The sequence below is a fragment of the Lithobates pipiens genome, unplaced genomic scaffold (assembly GCF_037356315.1).
Source record: "Lithobates pipiens isolate NorthernLeopardFrog02 unplaced genomic scaffold, aLitPip1_a1.2 Scaffold_16, whole genome shotgun sequence".
Taxonomy (NCBI): Eukaryota; Metazoa; Chordata; class Amphibia; order Anura; family Ranidae; genus Lithobates; species Lithobates pipiens.
The window spans coordinates 19,236,635-19,258,797 of record NW_027507748.1 but is presented as its reverse complement, the minus strand read 5'-3'; the positions used below and the strand labels follow the sequence as shown (position 1 = coordinate 19,258,797).

The following is a 22,163-nucleotide window of genomic DNA, read 5'->3' as shown; positions in this document are numbered from 1 at the left end:
CAGTGCAGGGATAGCGGGAACTCCTCATAATGGGCACAGCAGGTGTACAGACCTGGGAACTCAGCACAGGGATGGTGGGAACCCCCTCATAATGGGCACAGTAGGTGTACGGACCCGGGAACTCAGCACAGGGATGGTGGGAACCCCTCATAATGGGTACAGCAGGTGTACGGGCCCGGGAACTCAGCACAGGGATGGTGGGAACCTCTCATAATGGACACAGCAGGTGTACGGACCCAGGAACTCAGCACAGGGATGGTGGGAACCCCCTATAATGGGCACAGCAGGTGTACTGACCTGGGAACTTGACACTGGGATGGTGGGAACCCCTCCTAATGGACACAGCAGGTGGACAGACCCGGGAACTCAGCACAGGGATGGTGGGAACTCCTCATAATGGGCACAGCAGGTGGACAGACCCGGGAACTCGGCACAGGGATGGTGGGAACCCCTCCTAATGGACACAGCAGGTGTGCAGACCCAGGAACTCGGCACAGGGATGGTGGGAACCCCCTATAATGGGCACAGCAGGTGTACAGACCTGGGAACTCAGCACAGGGATGGTGGGAACCCCTCATAATGGGCACAGCAGGTGCACAGACCCGGGAACTCGGCACAGGGATGGTCGAAACCCCTCATAATGGGCACAGAAGGTGTACAGACCCAGGAACTCAGCACAGGGATGGTGGGAACCCCTCATAATGGGCACAGCGGGTGTACAGACCCGGGAACTCAGCACTGGGATGGTGGGAACCTCTCATAATATGGACAGACCTGGGAATGTAGCAGGGGGGATCTCACCAATAGAAACACCAAGAGATAAAAACGTGATGGGTCTGAGCTTCTTTTTTTTAAAAGCAATTTCTGTAACAAAACGTTCCAAACCAAATGGCGATCGTCATTCCTGGATCCAGTCTGGTGAAGGATAACTGAACACAAATGACCCGGCTGTCCACAGGAGATAAATCACAGGCATAACTTCCCTCTGAAAATGATATTTAATGGCTATAAAACATTGTCACAAAGAATTTAATACAAAATGGCAGAACGTATCCGTCCGGACAGCCTGATCCTAGAAGTGAGATTTACGTCTGTCGGTCTATGTCCAATCACAGACGGGAGAAAACCGATTCCATGTCAAGATCCGCTTCACCGGAATCCTCCACTGTCCAATCAGAGCGCAGAAACAGAGCGTCCCCTGAGTCACTGGTCCTTCGGAGGTTTGTAGTGTAGCCGGCAGCGCTCATTGAATATCTGAAAGATGGAAGAAGTTTAAAGGGTAACTCTGGACACCGAAGTACATGGAATCCAGCAATACAATGCAGCTGTGCTAAAGACAGGAGGCGCGGTGCGTGAAAGGAAAACTGTCAGGGCTGCCTTGGGAACCCAGAAAGATCAAAGGTTAAAAGTCATTTCCAAACGTTGCCCTCAGAGATTCCCTTTTAGGGCCGGTCCACACAACAAAAAACGCACTCCAGATCCCTTCCGGATGCATTTTTGCATGCGCGATTTTAACGCGTTTTGGCGCATTTCCACATGCATTTTTTTATTTCTTTTTTCTTTTTTTTTTTTAAACTATACTGGGGTGCGGTGCATTTTTCATGCGTTCCAGTGCTTTCTAGTATAGTCCAGTGCAAGAAAATTTCAGAATATTCTTTTCTTTTTTTTTCTCCTGGAACTGGGAAGCCCTGGAACTGGCCGCACTGGTGTCAACTATGCAATTGGAAACCATATAACCTACTTTCCATGCTTTTTGATGCAGAGAAAAAATAAATAAAATAAAAACGCAACAGACTGCATGTGGTGTGAACTGTGGCATAAACTAGTAGTAGTCAACTTTCTTTGTATAAGCAAAGTATAACTAACCCGGGCCAATCACAGATCGCTAGTAAATCACAGCCATTTATGAATGTAACCCCTTCATGAAGGTTGAAAACTTTGCTGTTGCAATGATCATCATTGAATAAAAGTGTTAAAAAAAAAAAAAAAACACAAACATCATATGACTGGTGTGGTGGTGATCAGGGACACTGACTGGTGATAGGATGTAAAAAAATAAATAAAAATCCCCGATTACTGCCCCAGAGTAGTACAGTGTCACTTTGATGACATTAAACTACTCTGATAAAAGTATGTAAAAAATAAATAAAAAAAAGTATTTTTTTTTATATTCATTTTTAATTTTTTTATTTTTAACGTACTTTTATCAGAGTAGTTTAACCACTTAAGGACCACCGCATGCCAATGTACGTCATCAGAATGGCATGTACAGGCACAAGCATGTACATGTACTTGCTTGCCTTCCAGCGGGTGGGGGGTCCGATCGGACCCCCTCCCGCTGGATGCGGTGCTCCGTTTCGCTTCAGGAGCGATCTGGGATGAGGGGATGGCCTTTGGTTTCTGGCCATCCCCTCTCGATCGCTCCTGGCCAATGACAAGCTTCCTCCCACTGTGTATAGTAAACACAGGCAGGGAAGAAGTGATGTCATTCTCCTCGGGGCGGTCTTTTTGACCGGACTACGAGGAGAACAGTGAAAGTAAGTGCACCAAACACTACACTGACATGTAGGCACACAAACCCCCCCCCGATCACCCCCCGCCCTCCCAGTCACAGTGTCACCGATTGCAGTGATCATTTATTTACTGATCACTGCATTCAGTGTCAGTTGTGACAGTAAAAAGTGTCAGGGCAGTTAGTGTTAGGTCCAGGGTAGCCCCCTATCACCCCCCAATAAAGGTTTAACCCCCTGATTGCCCCTAGAGTTAACCCTTTCACCCCTTTTGCCAGTGTCACTAAGCGATCGTTTTTCTGATCGCTGCATTAGTGTCGCTAGGTAGCTAGTTATTTTTTTAGGTTCACCGCCAGGTTTTTATAGCGCTAGGTACCCCGATATACTACCCAATAATGGTTTTAACCCCCTGATTGCCCCTAGTTAACCCTTTCACCAGTGATCACCGTATAAGTCTTACGGGTGACTCTGGTTAGTTTGCTTTTTATAGCATCAGGGCACCCACCATTTATTACCCAATAAAGGTTTAACCCCCTGATCACCCGGCGGGTGATATCAATTAGGTTTTAGGGTCAAGGTCTGAGTCGCCCCAGGCAGCGCTAGGTTAGTGCCAGTACCGCTAACACCCACGCGCAAAGCATAAACCTCCTGTAGTGGTATAGAATCTGAACAGATCAATATCTGATCTGATCAGATCTATACTAGCGTCCCCAGCAGTTTAGGGTTCCAAAAAAACGCATTGTTAGCAGGATCAGCCCAGATACCTGCTAGCACCTGCGTTTTGCCCCTCCGCCCAGCCCACCCAAGTGCAGTATCGATCGATCACTGTCACTTACAAAACACTAAACGCATAACTGCAGCGATCGCAGAGTCAGGCCTGATCCCTGCGATCGCTAACAGTTTTTTTTGGTAGCATTTTATATTTAAATCCGGAAGGCAGTGCTTGGTTTTCGGGGTCCCGTACGTGGCTAGGCTCCCAAAAAGTCCCCCACATGTGGTATCCCCGTACTCGGGAGAAGCAGCAGAATTTATTTTGGGGTGTAATTTCACTTATGCCCATAGCATGTGTGAGCAATATATCATTTAGTGACAACTTTGTGCAAAAAAAAAAAAAAAATATTCCTCCAACTTGTGGCAAAATATAAAATATTCCATGGACTCAACATGCCTCTCAGTAAATAGCTTGGGGTGTCTACTTTCCAAAATGGGGTCATTTGGGGGGGGGGGGGTTTGTGCTATTTTGGCATTTTATGGCTTTCGAATCTGTGATAGGTAGTGAGGAGTGAAATCAAAAATTTGCACCCTTAGAAATCCTGAAGGTGGTGATTGGTTTTCGGGGTGCCGTGCGTGACTAGACTTCCAAAAAGTCCCACACATGTGGTATCCTCATACTCAGGAGAAGCAGCAGAATATATTTTGGGGTGCAATTCCACATATAACTATGGCATGTGTGAGCAATATATCATTTAGTGACAACTTTTTGTAAACTTTTTTTTTTTTTTTTGTGTCATTTTTCAATCACTTGGGACAAAAAAAATAAATAAATATTCAATGGGCTCAACATGCCCCTTAGCAATTTCCTTGGGGTGTCTACTTTCCAAAATGGGGTCATTTGGGGGGGGGGGGGGGGTTGTACTGCCCTGCCATTTTAGCACCTCAATAAATGAGATAGGCAGTCATAAATTAAAAGCTGTGTAAATTCCAGAAAATGTGCTCTAGTTTGTAGACGCTATAACTTTTGCGCAAACCAATAAATATACACTTATTGACATTTTTTTTTACTAAAGACATGTGGCTGAATACATTTTGCCCTAAATGTATGACTAAAATTGAGTTTATTCGATTTTTCTTATAACAAAAAGTAGAAAATATCTTTTTTTTCTCAAAATTTTCGGTCTTTTTCCATTTATATCGCAAAAAATAAAAATCGCAGAGGCAATCAAATACCATCAAAAGAGAGCTCTATTTGTGGGAAGAAAAGGACACAAATTTCGTTTGGGTACCACATTGCATGACCGCGCAATTACCAGTTAAAGCAGCGCAGTGCGAAATTGTAAAAAGACCTCTGGTCCTTAGGCTGACAATTGGTCCGGGCTGAAGTGGTTAATGTCATCAAAGTGACACTGTACTACTCTGGGGGAGTAATCAGGGATTTTTTATTTATTTATTTATTTTTTTTTACATCCCGTCACCAGTCAGTGTCCCTGATCACCACCACGCCAGTCATATGACGACGCTGCATTGGTGACAATATGTCAATTTTTGGAAAATCAAGAAAGAAAACAATTTGTATTTTTTTTTTTTTTTTTTAACCATACTGTCAGTAGTGCAGCGTCATCATATGACTGGCATGGTGGTGATCAGGGACACTGACAGGATGTAAAAAAAAATAAAAAAATAAAATAAAATTGTTTAATTTCTTGATTTTCAAAAAAAAAAAAAAAAAATTGACAATTTTGATGCAAAGTGCAACTTTTCGGAAAATCAAGAAATTAAACAATTTTTATTTATTTTTTCCCCCACATACTGTCACCAGTGCAGTACAGCATCATCCTATAACTGGTGACAGGATGTAAAAAAATTAATAAATCCCTAATTACTCCCCCAGAGTAGTACAGTGTCACTTTGATGACAAACTACTCTTTTAAAAGTACGTAAAAAAAAAAAAAAAGTTTTAATAAAGTACTTTTTTTTAGATTCATTTTTATTTATTTTTTTACATACTTTTATCAGAGTGACAGTATGTGTGGTGTGTGGGGGAATAATTTAACAATTTGTATTATTCCCCCACACACCACACATACTGTCACTCTAATAAAAGTATGTAAAAAAAATAAATAAAAATGAATCTAAAAAAAAGTACTTTATTTAAATTTTTTTTTTTTTTTTTTTTAGGTACTTTTAAAAGAGTAGTTTGTCATCAAAGTGACACTGTACTACTCTGGGGGAGTAATTAGGGATTTATTTATTTTTTTACATCCTGTCACCAGTTATAGGATGATGCTGTACTGCACTGGTGACAGTATGTGGGGGAAAAAAATAATACAAATTGTTTAATTTCTCGATTTTGAAAAGTTGCACTTTGCATCAAAATTGTCAAATTTTTTTGGGGAAAAAAAATCAAGAAATTAAACAATTTTGTATATATTTTTTTATACATCCTGTCAGTGTCCCTGATCACCACCATGCTAGTCATATGATGACGCTGCACTGCTGACAGTATGGTTAAAAAAAAAAAAAAAATACAAATTGTTTCATTTCTTGATTTTCCAAAAAATTTACATACCGTCAGCAGTGCAGCGTCGTCATATGACTGGCGTGGTGTGGTGGTGATCAGGGACACTGACTGACAGGATGTTAAAAAAAAAAAAAAAAGAAAAAATACAAATTGTTTAATTTCTTTTCTTTTCTTGATTTTCCAAAAAGTTGCACTTTGCACCAAAATTGTCTTTTTTCCCCCAAAAAAAAATAAAAATAAAAAATTTTGGTGCAAAGTGCAACTTTTTGGAAAATCAAGAAAAGAAATTAAACAATTTGTATCATTTTTTTTCCCCCACATACTGTCACCAGTGCAGTACAGCATCATCCTATAACTGGTGACAGGTTTCTTGATTTACCAAACAATTTTGACAAATTTTGGTGCAAAGTTGCACCAAAATTGTCAACATTTTTTGGCAAAAAATCAAGAAATTAAAACCAACTGTATTTTTTTTTCCCCATACTTTTTTTTTTTATGTACTTATTCCCCTTTCACACTTGTGTGACCTGAAAGTGAGGTGACTTGAAGCCATACCTGTGTGATCTCGAGTTCTATGGACCTCAAGTCGCATCAAAGTCGGACTAGTGCGGGGACTACTTTGAAGTCGCACAGATATGACCGGTACTCATTGGAAATCATGGGGGGGGGGGGTACGACTTGTCATGCGACTTCGCAGTCCCAAGTCGCAGGAAAAGTTGCACAAATGTGAAAGGGGCCTTAGAGATCCCCGCTATCACACCCCTTTACAAATCAATGCTTGAAGGCTGGGTTCACATTGCAGCGGTTTATGAGAACGGATGTGATTCGCACCGCACTGCAGTGCAAATCACATCCGATCTCTGTGCGATGAGAGTTCAGCCATACAGATAGTATACAGATAGTATACAGATAGTATGGCTGAATTCGCATCGCACCCGCTCCAAACTCGCACAGGACCCTTTTTTTTTGGTCCGCAGCAGAATCGGATCGCATGGGTGTTCACACCATTGCGATCCGATTCCTGTCCGAGTTTGCAGATCGCACTGCGATATGCGAACTGATCTGGGGGTGTCATTAACGTTTCACTGACACTCCTAGCAGTCCGCATAGGGCAGTGTGAACTGCCGCCGGGGAGGTATGCGATGCGGGAAACCCGCCGCGGATTCGCGGCGTTCCCGCATCGCTGCAGTGTGAACCCAGCCTTAAGACTGCACTGCCTACACCAGCGCCCTAAGACCCCTTTCACTCCACACCGCCCTTTGCGTCGGTGGTAAAACGCCGCTATTTTTAGCGGCGTTTTACCGCCGGATTTGCGGTGCATTTTGGCCGCTAGCGGGGCGCTTTTACCCCCCCCGCGCTAGTGGCTGCGAAAGGGTTAAAACCCATCGGCAATACTCCGCAATAGCGGCGTTTTGCCAGCGGCATTATAGTGCTGCCCCATTGATTTCAATGGGGAGCAGCGGTGGAGGAGCGGTAAACACACTGCTCCTCCACCGCTCCAAAGAAGCTGCTGGCGGGACTTTTCCCTGACGTCCTGCCAGCGCACCGCTCCACTGTGAGAGCCCTCGGGGCCTTCACACTACAGACAAAGGTGCAGCTTCTTTAGGGTGGATTGCAGGCGCCATTTCTAACGCTATAGCGCCTGCAAAACGCCATCGGTGTGAAAGGGGTGTTATAAAGGACTTGTGCCGCGTTTACTATTTAGAACAAAGAATAAAAACAGAAAAAGAACACGATGGACCCGGTAATGTCAACTAAGATATCGGGGGGGGGGGGGGGGGGGGCACTCAAATGGGCGATGACACCCGCGCCCGATGCTGAGCTGCCGTTTGCTGCGTCTGCATCCATCCCGGAGCCGCACGCAGGCAGCCTATAGAAGTGGATGCCGATACAGAGGCTGCACGGAGGAGGGGCGTCATCGTCCGTCTGAATGAGCCCATAAAAGTGACCCCACAAAATACTAAAAGAGAAAAGTACAAAAAAAAAAGCAAAAACAGGGAGAAATCCAAAAGCTGCTACTGCTAAACTTCTGAAAATGCTAGTTTACTGGCTCTGGTCGGGTTTTAATACTTTCTTATTGGCTGTGCCAGAAAAACACATTTAGCAAAATGAAGAAGAAAAAAAAAACTCCGGATCCACATTGTTGTTCTGGGTCAGGGACTGAGAACAGCCGGGCAGCTTGCATTTTCAGGAAGTGGGGGGGTGGGGGGGGGGGGGAGGGCACACTGGCACCCTGCACACTTCTCTCAGCACAGAGGATACACCAGAGACAGGTCACCTTACCTTCCAGCTTCTATCATTCACTACTTCTTCTACGTTCAGCTCAGACTGCAGCAGCTTCAACTAGAAAACAAAAAGGAGAGAGAGAGTGTAAGAGAGGGGCGCCCCCTGGTGGAGTACAATGTGAACTACAGGACACTAAGATTCAGTAGGAGTGTGTATGAGGAGGGGGTCCCCCTGCTGGAGGACAATGTACATTACAGGACACTAATAGATTTAGTAGGAGTGTGTGCGAGGAGAGGGGTCCCCCTGCTGGAGGACAATGTACATTACAGGACACTAATAGATTCAGTAGGAGAGCATGAGGAGAGGGGTCCCCCTGCTGGAGGACAATGTGCATTACAGGACACTAATACATTCAGTAGGAGAGCATGAGGAGAGGGGTCCCCCTGCTGGAGGACAATGTGCATTACAGGACACTAAGATTCAGTAGGAGTGTGTGAGGAGAGGGGTCCCCCTGCTGGAGGACAATGTGCATTACAGGACACTAATAGATTCAGTAAGAGAGCATGAGAGGGGTCCCCCTGCTGGAGGACAATGTGCCTTACAGGACACTAATAGATTCAGTAGGAGTGTGTGAGGAGAGGGGTCCCCCTGCTGGAGGACAATGTACATTACAGTACACTAAGATTCAGTAGGAGTGTGTGAGGAGAGGGGTCCCCCTGCTGGAGGACAATGTACATTACAGTACACTAAGATTCAGTAGGAGTGTGTGAGGAGAGGGGTCCCCCTGCTGGAGGACAATGTGCATTACAGGACACTAATAGATTCAGTAAGAGAGCATGAGGAGAGGGGTCCCCCTGCTGGAGGACAATGTGCCTTACAGGACACTAATAGATTCAGTAGGAGTGTGTGAGGAGAGGGGTCCCCCTGCTGGAGGACAATGTACATTACAGTACACTAAGATTCAGTAGGAGTGTGTGAGGAGAGGGGTCCCCCTGCTGGAGGACAATGTACATTACAGTACACTAAGATTCAGTAGGAGTGTGTGAGGAGAGGGGTCCCCCTGCTGGAGGACAATGTACATTACAGGTCACCAAGATTCAGTAGGTGTGTGCGAGGAGGTCACTTCTGCTGGAAGACAGTGAGAGAAGAGGGCTCCACCTGGTGGAACACAATGTGAATTACAGGAAACGAACATCCAGGAGTGTGTGTAAGGCGGGGGGGTCAGCAACCTGTAGATGGCGGACAGGTGACTGGTAGATCGCGGTCTGGGCTTGCTGACCCGCCATCCTAGAGCATCAGACAAAGTGCAATGCAAAGGGACTACTTGTAAAGTTGGAGCTGTAGTAGGGAACAAGAGCCGCATAATCTGATGCCTCCTTTGTAGTGCCAGGTCCTGTCCTATGTGGAGTGATACCAACTGCACCCCACCTCTTGTCCCGGCTAGCGGTCTCCAGAGTGGTGCCATCAGCAGGAAAGAAAAGATCTTCAGGTCAATATGAAGCAATACACCGGGCAGAATAGTATAGGGCTGCTTTCACACTGAACCACAGGGTTTTACCAACCCTCCCCCAACTTTACGCGTGAACGAGCCCCAAGGGTGCCACTGCCAACTGCAACTATGGGTTCATTCACAAGTGCAGCAAGCACTGCTGCTCCTCTAAAAAGCGATACGTGTGCATTTGACAGGTGGTGAGGAGGTGATATGTTGTGTGCTCACCACCCGAATTAAACCCACAAGTGCCACGCAATGCATGCGACAGCAACGTGGTAATACGGGTGTGAGGAGGTGACACTGTGCCCAGAGATCTTTGACTTCTCTACTATTGTTCAGGTAGATCTCCATCTCTTCAAGATTGCCTACCCCTGGTGTGAGGAGAGGGGTCCCCCTGCTGGAGGACAATGTGCATTGCAGGACACTAATAGATTCAGTAGGAGTGTGTGTGAGGAGAGGGGTCCCCCTGCTGGAGGACAATGTGCATTACAGGACACTAAGATTCAGTAGGAGTGTGTGAAGAGAGGGGTCTCCCTACTGGAGGACAATGTACATTACAGGACACTAATAGATTCAGTGGGAGAGCGTGTGAGGAGAGGGGTCCCCCTACTGGAGGAAAATGTACATTACAGGACACCAAGATTCAGTAGGAGTGTGTATGAGGAGGTCACTTCTGCTGGAAGACAGTGAGAGAAGAGGGCTCCCCCTGGTGGAACACTATGTGAATTACAGTAAACGAACATCCAGTAGGAGTGTGTGTGTGTATTGTTCAGGTAGATCTCCACCTCTTCAAGATTGCCTACCCCTGGAGGACAATGTGCATTACAGAACACTAATAGATCCAGAAGGAGAGTGTGTGAAGAGAGGGGTCCCCCTACTGGAGGAGAATGTGCATTACAGAACACTAATATATCCAGAAGGAGAGTGTGTGAGGAGAGGGGTCCCCATACTAGGGTGCAATGTGTATTACAGGACACTAAGATTCAGAAGGAGAGTGTGTGAAGAGAGGGGCCCCCCCTACTGGAGGACAATATGCATTACAAAACACTAATAGATTCAGTAGGAGAGTGTGTGAGGAGAGGGGTCCCCCTACTAATAGATTAAGTAGGAGAGTGTGTGAGGAGAGGGGTCCCCCTACTGGAGGACAATGTGCATTACAAAACACTAATAGATTCAGTAGGAGAATGTGCGTGAGGGAAGGGGTCCCTCTACTGGAGGGCAATGTGCATTACAGGACAATAATAGATTCACAGTTGGAGAGAGTGTGTGAGGAGAGGGGTCCCCCTACTGGAGGACAATGTGCATTACAGGACACTAATAGATTCAGAAGGAGAGTGTGCGAGGAGAGGGGTCCCCCTGCTAATAGATTCAGTAAAAGAGTGTGCAAGGAGAGGGGTCCCCCTACTGGAGGACAATGTGCATTACAGGACACTAATAGATTCAATAGGAGTGTGTGTGTGCGTGAGGAGAGGGGTCCCCCTACTGGAGGACAATGTAAACTACAGGACACCAGGAAATCCATTACAATTTTTTGGAGGAGAAGGTGCCCCACTGTTGCCAACAATGAGAATTACTGGACACTAACAGATCCATGGGGGGAGGTAACACCCGATGGAAGACATCAGAATTACAGGACACTAAGGGCTCATTTATCTATAATTTTAGCCCCCCCCCCCCCCCCAACTCTCTTAAAGCGATCTGGACGTGGAACATCGTAACCTAGCCTAATAGATCAAGAAGAATATTAAACACAAGTATTGAAATGCTGGCAAAATGCGTTAGTGCAAGTATGTTATTTTTATTAATTTTACGTTTATAATGGATTAGTGAGGCGTTAATCACCTTTATTTTTTTGCTTTCTGTGTCCAGCCTGAGCTCGTTTGGCTGGGCTTCTCCTATGTTTTGGACTCCTGTGACCCGTTTTCAGCAGAGAGTGGTCTGAAGTCCGCTCTTTGCCGACGTCACACAGATCAGTCCAGGCACCGTGTCTTCCCGACTCTGGGAGTTTGGATCTGCCTGGTGCCTGGACTGATGGTTGTCTCAGCCTCTCAGCGAGCCGATGAGACGGCCGCTCCCCCCGCCCGCTCCACAGCTAAGCACTCCAATGAGCGAGGAGGGAGCAGAGCAGGAGAGCTGCTGACCGACAGTCAGCAGCTCTCCGCTCAGGGAGCCGAGAGAACCGAGCTATCAGTGGTGTACAATCGCTCGGTTCTCAGTGCAGGGACGCCGGGGGACAGATGCAGCATCAGCCTCATGCTGCATCCACCTAGGCAAATATGATTAACCACTTACAGACCGGACCAATTTGCTGGTCAAAGACCAGACCACTTTTTGCGATTCGGCACTGTGACGCTTTAACTGACAAAATTGACGTCCTTTTTTTTCCCACAAATAGAGCTTTCTTTTGGTGGTATTTGATCACCTCTGGGGTTTTTATTTTTTGCGATATAAACAAAAATAGAGCGACAATTTTGAAAAAAAAAAAAAAAAACGCATTCTTTTTTACTTTTTGTTATAATAAATATCCCCAAAAAATATATATAAAAAACATTTTTTTCCCTCAGTTTAGGCCGATACATATTCTTCTACATATTTTTGTTAAAAAAATAAAAATAAAAAATATATATATATAATAAGCAATTATTGATTGGTTTGCGGAAAAGTTGTAGCGTTTACAAAATAGGGATAGTTTTATGGCATTTTTATTAATAATTTATTATTATTTTTTTTTTTTTATTTTTTTTTACTAGTAATGGCGGCGATCTGCGATTTTTACTGTGACTGCGACATTGCAGCGGACACATCGGACATTTTTGGGACCATTGTCATTTATACAGCAATCAGTGCTATATAAATGCACTGATTCCTGTGTAAATGACACTGGCAGTGAAGGGGTTAACCAGTGGGTGGCAGTGTAGGGGTTAAGTGTTCCTAGGGGCGTGTTACTAACTGTGGGGGGGGGGGGGGGCTGGGCTTTCATTTAGTGAACACTGATCTCTGCTCCAATCGGCATCACTAGTTACTAGGCAGAACGGGGAAGTGCTGTTTACAACGGCATTTCCTCCATTCAGCCGCCCCGTGAGACGATCGCGGGTATGCCGCTGCGATCGAGCCCGCGGGACCCGCGACCGGACTCACGGGGGTCCCGACCAGCACGTGAGCACGCCGCTGGCGCCGCGCTCGTGATGGCAGGGCAGCATTGAAGATTGCACGTACCTGTACGCCAATATGCCTGCCCGTGCCATTCTGCCGACGTACATCGGCGTGCGCCGGTCGGGACCGGTTAAGGGAAAAAAACTGATTCCTATACTTATCTTTTTAAAGAAGGAGATTACCTTCCACTTCCTGTCCCAAAGACACAACAGGAAATGAAAACACCCTTCTACATAAACGAGGAGAATTCACCTCTGACAGTTGGCCCCAGCACAGGCTTTTCATTCACCCTCACCGGCAACTGCAACATTCCCATTAGCAGAGGATGTGGTCTCTGCTCTTTTTGGTAGGAAATCAAAACCCACCATCACTGAGATAGCAAAGAGGGTGCAAAAAAGGTGGAAAAAAAAAAAAAACACATGGGAATGGAGTATGTTCCATGGAGCACAGAGCAATCTAAACAACATACAGTCAGGATTTGTATCTATTTTAGTGCCGAGTCTTTTCTTCATTCTCAAAGAGAAAAGCCCGACACTAAATATAGATATCTGTATTTCCATATGAATGTCCCCCCCCAGCTGTGCAGAGTACAATGTACACAGAGATGATGACAGGCGGTATACCCAGCACAGCGATAAAAAGGCGACCGCCTCAGAGCTTCCCCCCTCCCCTGCAGCCGCTCTCACCTTAGTCTGCTCTTTCCTGAGCTGTTTAATTAGCGGTAGATTGTCGGAGTCCTTCCTCCTCGACTCCTGCAGTCGGTTCACATTGCTGGATGACTGAGTGATACAATTCTTTATGGCTTTCTCCCGGGAGACGTGAACTTCCCGCAACTGGGAGAAGGAGAGAGAATGGAAAGGATTATTAACATATGAAGAATGCCACTATATGTGCCCGCAATCAGGAGGATAAAGCCACTGTTATTCTGTATAGGGAAAAAAAAAAAAAAAAAGTAGTACAGGAACATTATGGCAGTTACTGCCAAACACATGTAATAAAATGATCTTCTCCTGCTTACATGTTCCCAGTTGGCCCCTAGTACTGCCCCACCCTCTCCCAGTCTGAGACCAACTTCACTTAAGGTACTTAACCACTTGCTTACTGGGCACTTAAACCCCCCTCAGTCCCAGACCAATTTTCAGCTTTCAGCACTGATGCACTTTGAATGACAATTGCGCGGTCATGTAACACTGTACTCAAATGAAATTTTTATCATTTTTTTCCCACAAATAGAGCTTTCTTTTGGTGGTATTTAGTTACAGCTCGGAGTTTTATTTTTTGCTAAACAAACAAAAAAAGATGCAAAAAAATAAAATAAAAAAATTCATGCTTAATAGTTTGTTATACAATTTTGCAAACAGGTCATTTTTCTCCTTCATTGAAGTGCGCTGATGAGGCGGCACTGGTGTGCACCGATAGGCACAGACAAGGCGGCACCGATAGGCACAGATAAGGCGGCACTGATAGGCACAGATAAGGCGGCACCGATAGGCACAGATAAGGCGGCACCGATGGGCACAGATAAGGCGGCACCGATGGGCACAGATAAGGCGGCACCGATGGGCACAGATAAGGCGGCACCGATGGGCACAGATAAGGCGGCACCGATGGGCACAGATAAGTGGCACTAAGGGGCACTGATAGGTACCACTGATAGGCACTGATAGGTGGCACTGGTAGGTGACACTGATGTGCACGGATATGTGGCACTGGGGTGCAGCACCGTTGTTGAGGCAGATTGTGGGCACTGCTGGGTGGCACTTATTTATTCATGAGGTGGCACTGGCAGGGCTGGCCGTAATTGGGACTAATGTCCCGATCACGGCCGCCGGTGATCGGCTCTTTTTTTTCTCCTCGCGCTCTCAGCGCGAGGAGGAATAATAGCAGATTACCGGCTCCGTTGTATCACATGATCAGCTGTCATTGGCTGACAGCTGATCATGTGGTAAGGGGCCGGGAGCGCCCCCTTGCTCGGATCCTTGATCAGGCGAGTCTCATAGACTCGCCAATCACAGAGGGCGCGCAGGCCGCTCGTGCACGGGACGACGTCAATAGACGTAGTCCCGGCAAAGGAGGTCTGCGCTGTAGCCGTCATTTGGCTATAGCGCGGATCTCTAGTGGTTAAAGTGGTTCTAAATGCTGAACGATCTTTACCTTCACGTAATTATGCATGAAGGAGAAAAAAATAAAAAAAAATAAAAATAAAACACCCCTTTCTGTGTGCAGCCCCCTCCCCCAAAATCCTTACCCCCAACTCCTTCTGATCCAGCCATGTTTGAGATAAGCACAGCTGTCCCAGGACTCTCCCTCCTCATTGGCTGAGACAGCAGTGGAAGCCCAATTGCTCCCACCGCTATTAATCACAGTCAGGGAGCCCCCGAGGAGAGAGGGGGGGGGGAGGGGGCGCCTGACTGTGTGTCTTATGCACAGAGCGAGCGCTCAGTGCTGCCCCTAGGGCAAGCTGCTTTCTCTGGGAGCACTGCTCGGGGGGGGGAGGAGCCAGGAGTGCAGGAGCGGGACCGAAAAGGATGGGAGCTGCTCTGTACAAAACCACTGCACAGGGAAGGTAAGTATAAGTCAGGGGTTGACAAATTTGCTTGGAATCTAGGAGCCAGCTAAAAAAAAGTTAGGAGCCAGGTCCGTGACGGCGATCTGGACCTGTCCCTGGCCTGACATGGAGACGAGTGAGGGGAAGATGCCCCCCAGCCCCCCACCTGTCTCCAAGTCATTGCCCATAGCTCTTAGAGGGACATTTTATTTATTTTATTTTTTTCAAATGAAAATTTTTTTTTAAATTGCATTTTAGTGTAAATATGAGATGTGAGGTCTCTCTGACCCCAGATCTCATATATAAGAGGACCTGTCATGCTTTTTTTCTATTACAAGGGATTTTTACATTCCTTGTAATAAGAATAAAAGTGACACACATTTTTTTTTAAAAGAACAGTGAAAAAAATTAAAATAAAAAAAAAAAAAAATTTTTTAAACGCGCCCTGTCCCGCCAAGCTTGCGTGCAGAAGCGAACGCATATATGAAAGCGATGTTCAAACCACACATAGGAGGTATTGCTGTGATCGGTAGAGTGAGAGCAATAATAGGAGAGAGAGAGAGAGAGAGAGAGTGAGAGCAATAATAGGAGAGAGAGAGAGAGAGAGAGAGTGAGAGCAATAATAGGAGAGAGAGAGAGAGAGAGAGTGAGAGCAATAATAGGAGAGAGAGAGAGAGAGAGAGTGAGAGCAATAATAGGAGAGAGAGAGAGAGAGAGAGAGTGAGAGCAATAATAGGAGAGAGAGAGAGAGAGAGAGTGAGAGCAATAATAGGAGAGAGAGAGAGAGAGAGAGTGAGAGCAATAATAGGAGAGAGAGAGAGAGAGAGAGAGTGAGAGCAATAATAGGAGAGAGAGAGAGAGAGAGAGAGAGAGAGAGAGAGCGAGAGAGAGAGAGCGGAGAGAGAGAGAGCGAGAGAGAGAGAGAGCGAGAGAGAGAGAGAGAGAGAGCGAGAGAGAGCGAGAGCGAGAGAGAGCGAGAGTGAGAGAGAGCGAGAGAGAGCGAGAGCGAGAGCGAGAGAGAGAGAGAGAGAGAGAGAGAGAGAGAGAGAGAGCGAGAGAGAGAGAGAGAGAGAGAGAGAGAGCGAGAGAGAGAGCGAGAGAGAGCGAGAGAGAGCGAGAGAGAGCGAGAGCGAGCGAGAGAGCGAGAGAGCGAGAGAGCGAGCGAGCGAGCGAGCGAGCGAGCGAGCGAGAGAGAGAGAGAGAGAGAGAGAGAGAGAGACCGCGTACACACGGGCGGACTGTTCGCCCAACTTTGTCCACTGAACAGTGTTTCAGCGGACAGTCCGCTCGTGTGTGGGCTTCAGCGGACAGTCTGACAACCGTTTCGGCGGACAGTCCGCTCGTGTGTAGGCTTGTTCGACAAACTAAGTTTCGCGCATGCTCAGAAAGGATTTACACGGCGAAGGTTGCATTGCAGTGTATAGGACGTCGAATTTCTCGTCCCGTCGTACGTGCCGTTCATGTCATCGCGCACGGTTTCAGCGGACTGTTCGTTCATCGTGTGTGGTCAAGTCCGTCCATGCTAATTTTGAGCGGACTGTTTGTCGTATTGTTTGACGAACAAAGTTGGGCGGACAGTCCGCCCATGTGTACGCGGCCATAGAGAGAGATTAGAGAGATATATATATATATTTATTTTCCATCTCATATCCTTCTGGAGGCAATTGGTATCAGAGTAATGGGGGCGTCATACAAATGCCCCCCCCCCCACACTTTTCACATATTTACTTGTAAAAAATGTTGAAAACCATTTATCATTTTCCTCGCACTTCACAATCATGTGCCGCTTTGTGTTGGTCTATCACATAAAATCCCAATAAAATACTTTTACATTTTTTGGTTGCAACATGACAAAAATGTGGAAAATGTCAAGGGGTATGAATACTTTTTCAAGGCACTGTATAGGAAGCGGATCCTGGAAAAGAACCTCCTAAGCCTCGAGTTTGGTAACAATTTATTTGGAGCTGTAGAGCGGATCCCGGCGGTTCAGTTTCCCACTTACAGATTCGTAGAGCTGTTTGCAGGTCTGGCCGGCGTCGATCTTTCCAGCAAAGGAGATGGTGGGGATGGTCGTGTTCAGTTCATGAACGATGCGATCATCGATCGTCCTCATCACCCGGATGATTTCCTGGTACAGGGGGGGGGGGGGGAGGACAAAAACAAGGAGGGGAGGGTCACATCACACAGATATTACACACAGTAAAATATATAGCAACTGGTACACCACAGGACGGGTCAGTCCCATTATGACATCACTGAGCCAGTCACATCAGTCTGTGCACCAGAGGAGCTTACACTCTAATGTTCCCCCCACAGTCACACACTATTATTATTATACATTTCTATAGCTCCAACATATACCGCAGTGCTGTACAGAGAACACTGAGCCAGTCGCTTCAGTCTCTGTACAACAGGAGCTTACACTCTAATGCTCCCCCCCACAGTCAGACACAATATTATCATACATTATATAGCTCTGACACTGTAATGCCCCCACCTGGGTGGATTTGGTATAACAGTCTTTTTTTTTTTGTGTTATGGAAGGAGTTAGAACTCTCAGCATTTATTGGTCGGACAATAAGAACAGTTGTGATGTCATTCTTTCTATTCCTGAAGACCCGACTCTGTAACCGGAGACCCAACATGCAGAAGCAAACCAGTCTGACCAGTACAGGCGGGGGGAGGTGGGGGCTTTCATTTTTAAATCAGTATTTTTTGCTAGAAAATTACTTAGAATCCCCAAACATACATACAATACAATAATATATATATATATATATATATATATACACACACACACACACACACAGACCCCAGAGAATAAAATGGCGATGGTTGCAATATTTTATGTTACACAATATTTGCAAAGCGGTCCTGCAGACAATTTTTTTTTTCTTGGGAAAAATACAATATATACACACATTTTATATATATATATATATATATATATACATACACACACATATACATACATATACATATACACACACACACACACACACACCCCAATTGTTTTGTAAAATATGAAAGGCAAGTTTACACCGAATAAATAGGTACCCAACATGTGATGTTTTAAAATTGCGCACGCTCATGGAATTGTGACAAACTACGGTACTTTAAAAAATGTAACAAGTCACCCTTTTAGCATTACAGCGGAGGTCTAGCGATAGAATTATTGCTCTTGCTCTAAATATCGCAGTGATACCTCACATGTTTACATATGCTTGTGTGCCTTGCATATATATTAGGAGTTTTTTTTTGTTTTTTTTCCCTTATTTTACTCCCCCCCACCCCTTCTCTTTAATGAATTTTATTTTTAATAATTTGTATTAAATTTTTATTTTTTTTGTCACTTTTATTCCTATTACAAGAAATATAAAAACAGGGAATGACAGGTCCTCTTTACGGAGAGATGTGAGGTCTAGCAGTCTCCTGCATCTCTCCTCTAGACTGGAAAGCCTGAGATTTAAAAAAAAAATAAAGTATCGATCTCAGGCTTTCCAACAAAGATAAATAAATATATAAAACGTCAGTGTTTACATCTGCTGGTGCTGGAAGTGACATCATGATGTCGCTTCCGGCCTCCGAGGGTCATAGAGACGGCCGGGGACCATCTGGTCTTCGGTCAGCTCTATGGTAAACCACCACCGCTGGCGAGTTCATTCTCCGGCTCCCCAATCACACGGGCAAGACGGGTGGCGGGAGGGGATGTCCCCCCCCCCCCCCTTAAACAGCTGATAGGATTGCTTTTACATTGCAGGGAATGAGCAGCTGATAAAAAAAGATATCTGAATGATGCCGGCAGCTGCACCCATCATCCAGGTATCTCCACTTCAGGGACCTTATAGGATGTCCTATGGGCAGAAAGTGATTAGAGACCCCTAAAGAGACTCTGGGTGCCGCCATCTTGGATGTGATGACAGCAGACTGATAGCCATCACTCAGGTCACACTCTATAGCAGTGATGGTGAACCTTGGCGCCCCGGATGTTTTACATTTCCCATGATGCTCAACTACACTGGCAGAGTGCATGAGATATCATGGGAAGTGTAGTTCCAAAACACCTGGAGTGCCAAAGTTCATTGCTGCTCTATAGTATTGTCCTTCACTCCACCCCTGGGTGCAAAATACAAGGCAACGTAGGGAGGCGAGGTGTGGAGGAGCTGGCCCAGCACAGGCAGTAATTAGACACTCAAGAGGAGATCTGCAAGAAGGGAAATAGTGGATTCTTCTGTACTTTTACCTGCAATGTGTTTTGGCCTCGTTCAGACATGTGACAGCCCTTGCTGCCCCCCTCTGAGAAGTGATCTGCGGGAGAGCCCCCTTTCAGAGGGCAGCTGGGGAGGTGATATGCCGCCTTCCTCCTCAGCGGCCATCTCATCAGTCCCTCCTCCTCAGCGGCCATCTCATCAGTCCCTCCTCCTCCTCCTCAGCGGCCATCTCATCAGTCCCTCCTCCTCCTCAGCGGTCATCTCATCAGTCCCTCCTCCTCCTCAGCGGCCATCTCATCAGTCCCTCCTCCTCCTCAGCGGCCATCTCATCAGTCCCTCCTCCTCCTCCTCCTCCTCCTCCTCAGCGGCCATCTCATCAGTCCCTCCTCCTCCTCAGCGGCCATCTCATCAGTCCCTCCTCCTCCTCAGCGGCCATCTCATCAGTCCCTCCTCCTCCTCAGCGGCCATCTCATCAGTCCCTCCTCCTCCTCAGCGGCCATCTCATCAGTCCCTCCTCCTCCTCAGCGGCCATCTCATCAGTCCCTCCTCCTCCTCAGCGGCCATCTCATCAGTCCCTCCTCCTCCTCCTCCTCAGCGGCCATCTCATCAATCCCTCCTCCTCCTCCTCAGCGGCCATCTCATCAGTCCCTCCTCCTCCTCCTCAGCGGCCATCTCATCAGTCCCTCCTCCTCAGCGGCCATCTCATCAGTCCCTCCTCCTCCTTCTCAGCGGCCATCTCATCAGTCCCTCCTCCTCCTTCTCAGCGGCCATCTCATCAGTCCCTCCTCCTCCTCCTCAGCGGCCATCTCATCAGTCCCTCCTCCTCCTCCTCCTCAGCGGCCCTCTCATCAATCCCTCCTCCTCCTCCTCAGCGGCCATTTCATCAGTCCCTCGTCCTCCTCCTCAGCGGCCATCTCATCAGTCCCTCCTCCTCAGCGGCCATCTCATCAGTCCCTCCTCCTCAGCGGCCATCTCATCAGTCCCTCCTCCTCCTCAGCGGTCATCTCATCAGTCCCTCCTCCTCCTCAGCGGCCATCTCATCAGTCCCTCCTCCTCAGCGGCCATCTCATCAGTCCCTCCTCCTCAGCGGCCATCTCATCAGTCCCTCCTCCTCAGCGGCCATCTCATCAGTCCCTCCTTCTCCTCCTCCTCAGCGGCCATCTCATCAGTCCCTCCTCCTCCTCCACAGCGGCCATCTCATCAGTCCCTCCTCCTCCTCCTCCTCCTCCACAGCGGCCATCTCATCAGTCCCTCCTCCTCAGCGGCCATCTCATCAGTCCCTCCTCCTCAGCGGCCATCTCATCAGTCCCTCCTCCTCCTCCTCCTCCTCCACAGTGGCCATCTCATCAGTCCCTCCTCCTCAGCGGCCATCTCATCAGTCGCTCCTCAGCGGCCATCTCATCAGTCGCTCCTCAGCGGCCATCTCATCAGTCCCTCCTCCTCAGCAGCCATCTCATCAGTACCTCCTCCTCCTCAGTGGCCATCTCATCAGTCCCTCCTCCTCAGCAGCCATCTCATCAGTACCTCCTCCTCAGTGCCAATCAATCCCTTCTCCTCAGTACCACCTCATCAGTGAAGGAGAAAAATTACTTATTTGCAAGATAAGTGCTGAGTATTGAAGTAGGTGATGACTTTCTAAGGTAGAATATATGAATGGGATCCATGAACCCTTCTACACCAGGGAAGCCGACACTTTAATTGTGTCAGTGGGAGGGGCTTCTGATTGTGCGGCACTGCGATTGGCAGCATGGTGCTGACATCATCAGGAGCCCCTCCTACCAGTCCCGATTGCCAGGACAGTCGGTGACAGCGCAGTCACAGTTCTGGGGTTGTGTTAAGGTCCACTCACCCCTCCCCCACATATAGCGGTTAACCCTTTGTATGCATGAACATTGTGACCTGTGGCCCCCCCCCCGCAGACATTACATACACTTCACTCCCAGGAGCGGAATGTAAAGTGGTCAGTCCAGGCATGCTGGGAGTTGTAGTGCCCGCATGAAGAGGATATTAGGGGCCCCTGTGTGTGGGAGGTTGGAGGAGGGGGTCCCCTGCCTGCAGGAGGTTTGGGGGGTCACCTGTCTGCGGAGGTTGGGGGGGTCACCTGTCTGCGGAGGTTGGGGGGTCCCCTGTGTGGGGGAGGTTGGGGGGGTCCCCTGTGTGGGGGAGGTTGGGGGGTCCCCTGTCTGTGGGAGGGGGTTGGGTCCCCTGTGCGTCTGTAAGGCTGGGGTGTGTCCCCAGTCCCTGTAGAGTCAGGTGGGGAGTACAGAGGGCAGACGGTTGGAGGTGACTCTATGGAGGGAATTGAGAGGTCAGCCCGGTCCGGTGTATATATGAGAACTCCTCTCCCCTCCCCCTACCATCCCCCCTCACCGCCCACCTACCGGCTCCCCCACTCACCTGGAACTCCGTGAAATCCTCACAGCTCACCTCTTCACTGGGCGCCGCCATATTGGGAAGGCCAAGGGGAGGACCCCGCCGTCCCTGACCTCTGACCTCCTCCTGGGGTGTCCTCGGCGGTGCCTGAGCCGTTATCTCTGTCCGACCACAGAGGGGGCTGCTTCTATCATCACACCTTACGTCAAGACTACGATTTTACTCTTTTTTGACAGAACAGCGGGTCACGTCATCCCGGAGAAATCATTCAAAGGTCGGTTCAGGACGGCTATCAGGTTTACCTAAAAATGTCCCCATAAATGTGTGTTGAAGCGGCCATTTTGTCGGAGCCTCCCCGTAACAGTAGCATGCAATATCTATAATATTATGGAGGCCTTACTGGAGACAATTT

At 47.4% G+C, this 22,163-nt stretch overlaps 2 protein-coding genes across 2 annotated transcripts in view; both read right to left on the bottom strand.

The window, feature by feature from the left end:
* LOC143981648 (uncharacterized) overlaps positions 1-22,163 on the bottom strand; it is a 281,237-nt gene that overhangs the window by 78,901 nt on the left and 180,173 nt on the right. The gene's annotated exons all lie outside the window — the stretch shown is intronic.
* Positions 980-21,973, bottom strand: MIX23 (mitochondrial matrix import factor 23). The gene is made up of 5 exons (XM_077479634.1): positions 21,776-21,973; positions 17,170-17,295; positions 13,306-13,452; positions 8,032-8,091; positions 980-1,254 (listed from the first exon to the last, which is right to left on the bottom strand). The coding sequence occupies exons 1-5, from the start codon at positions 21,824-21,826 to the stop codon at positions 1,204-1,206; spliced, it is 435 nt and encodes a 144-aa protein (XP_077335760.1). The 5' UTR covers positions 21,827-21,973; the 3' UTR covers positions 980-1,203.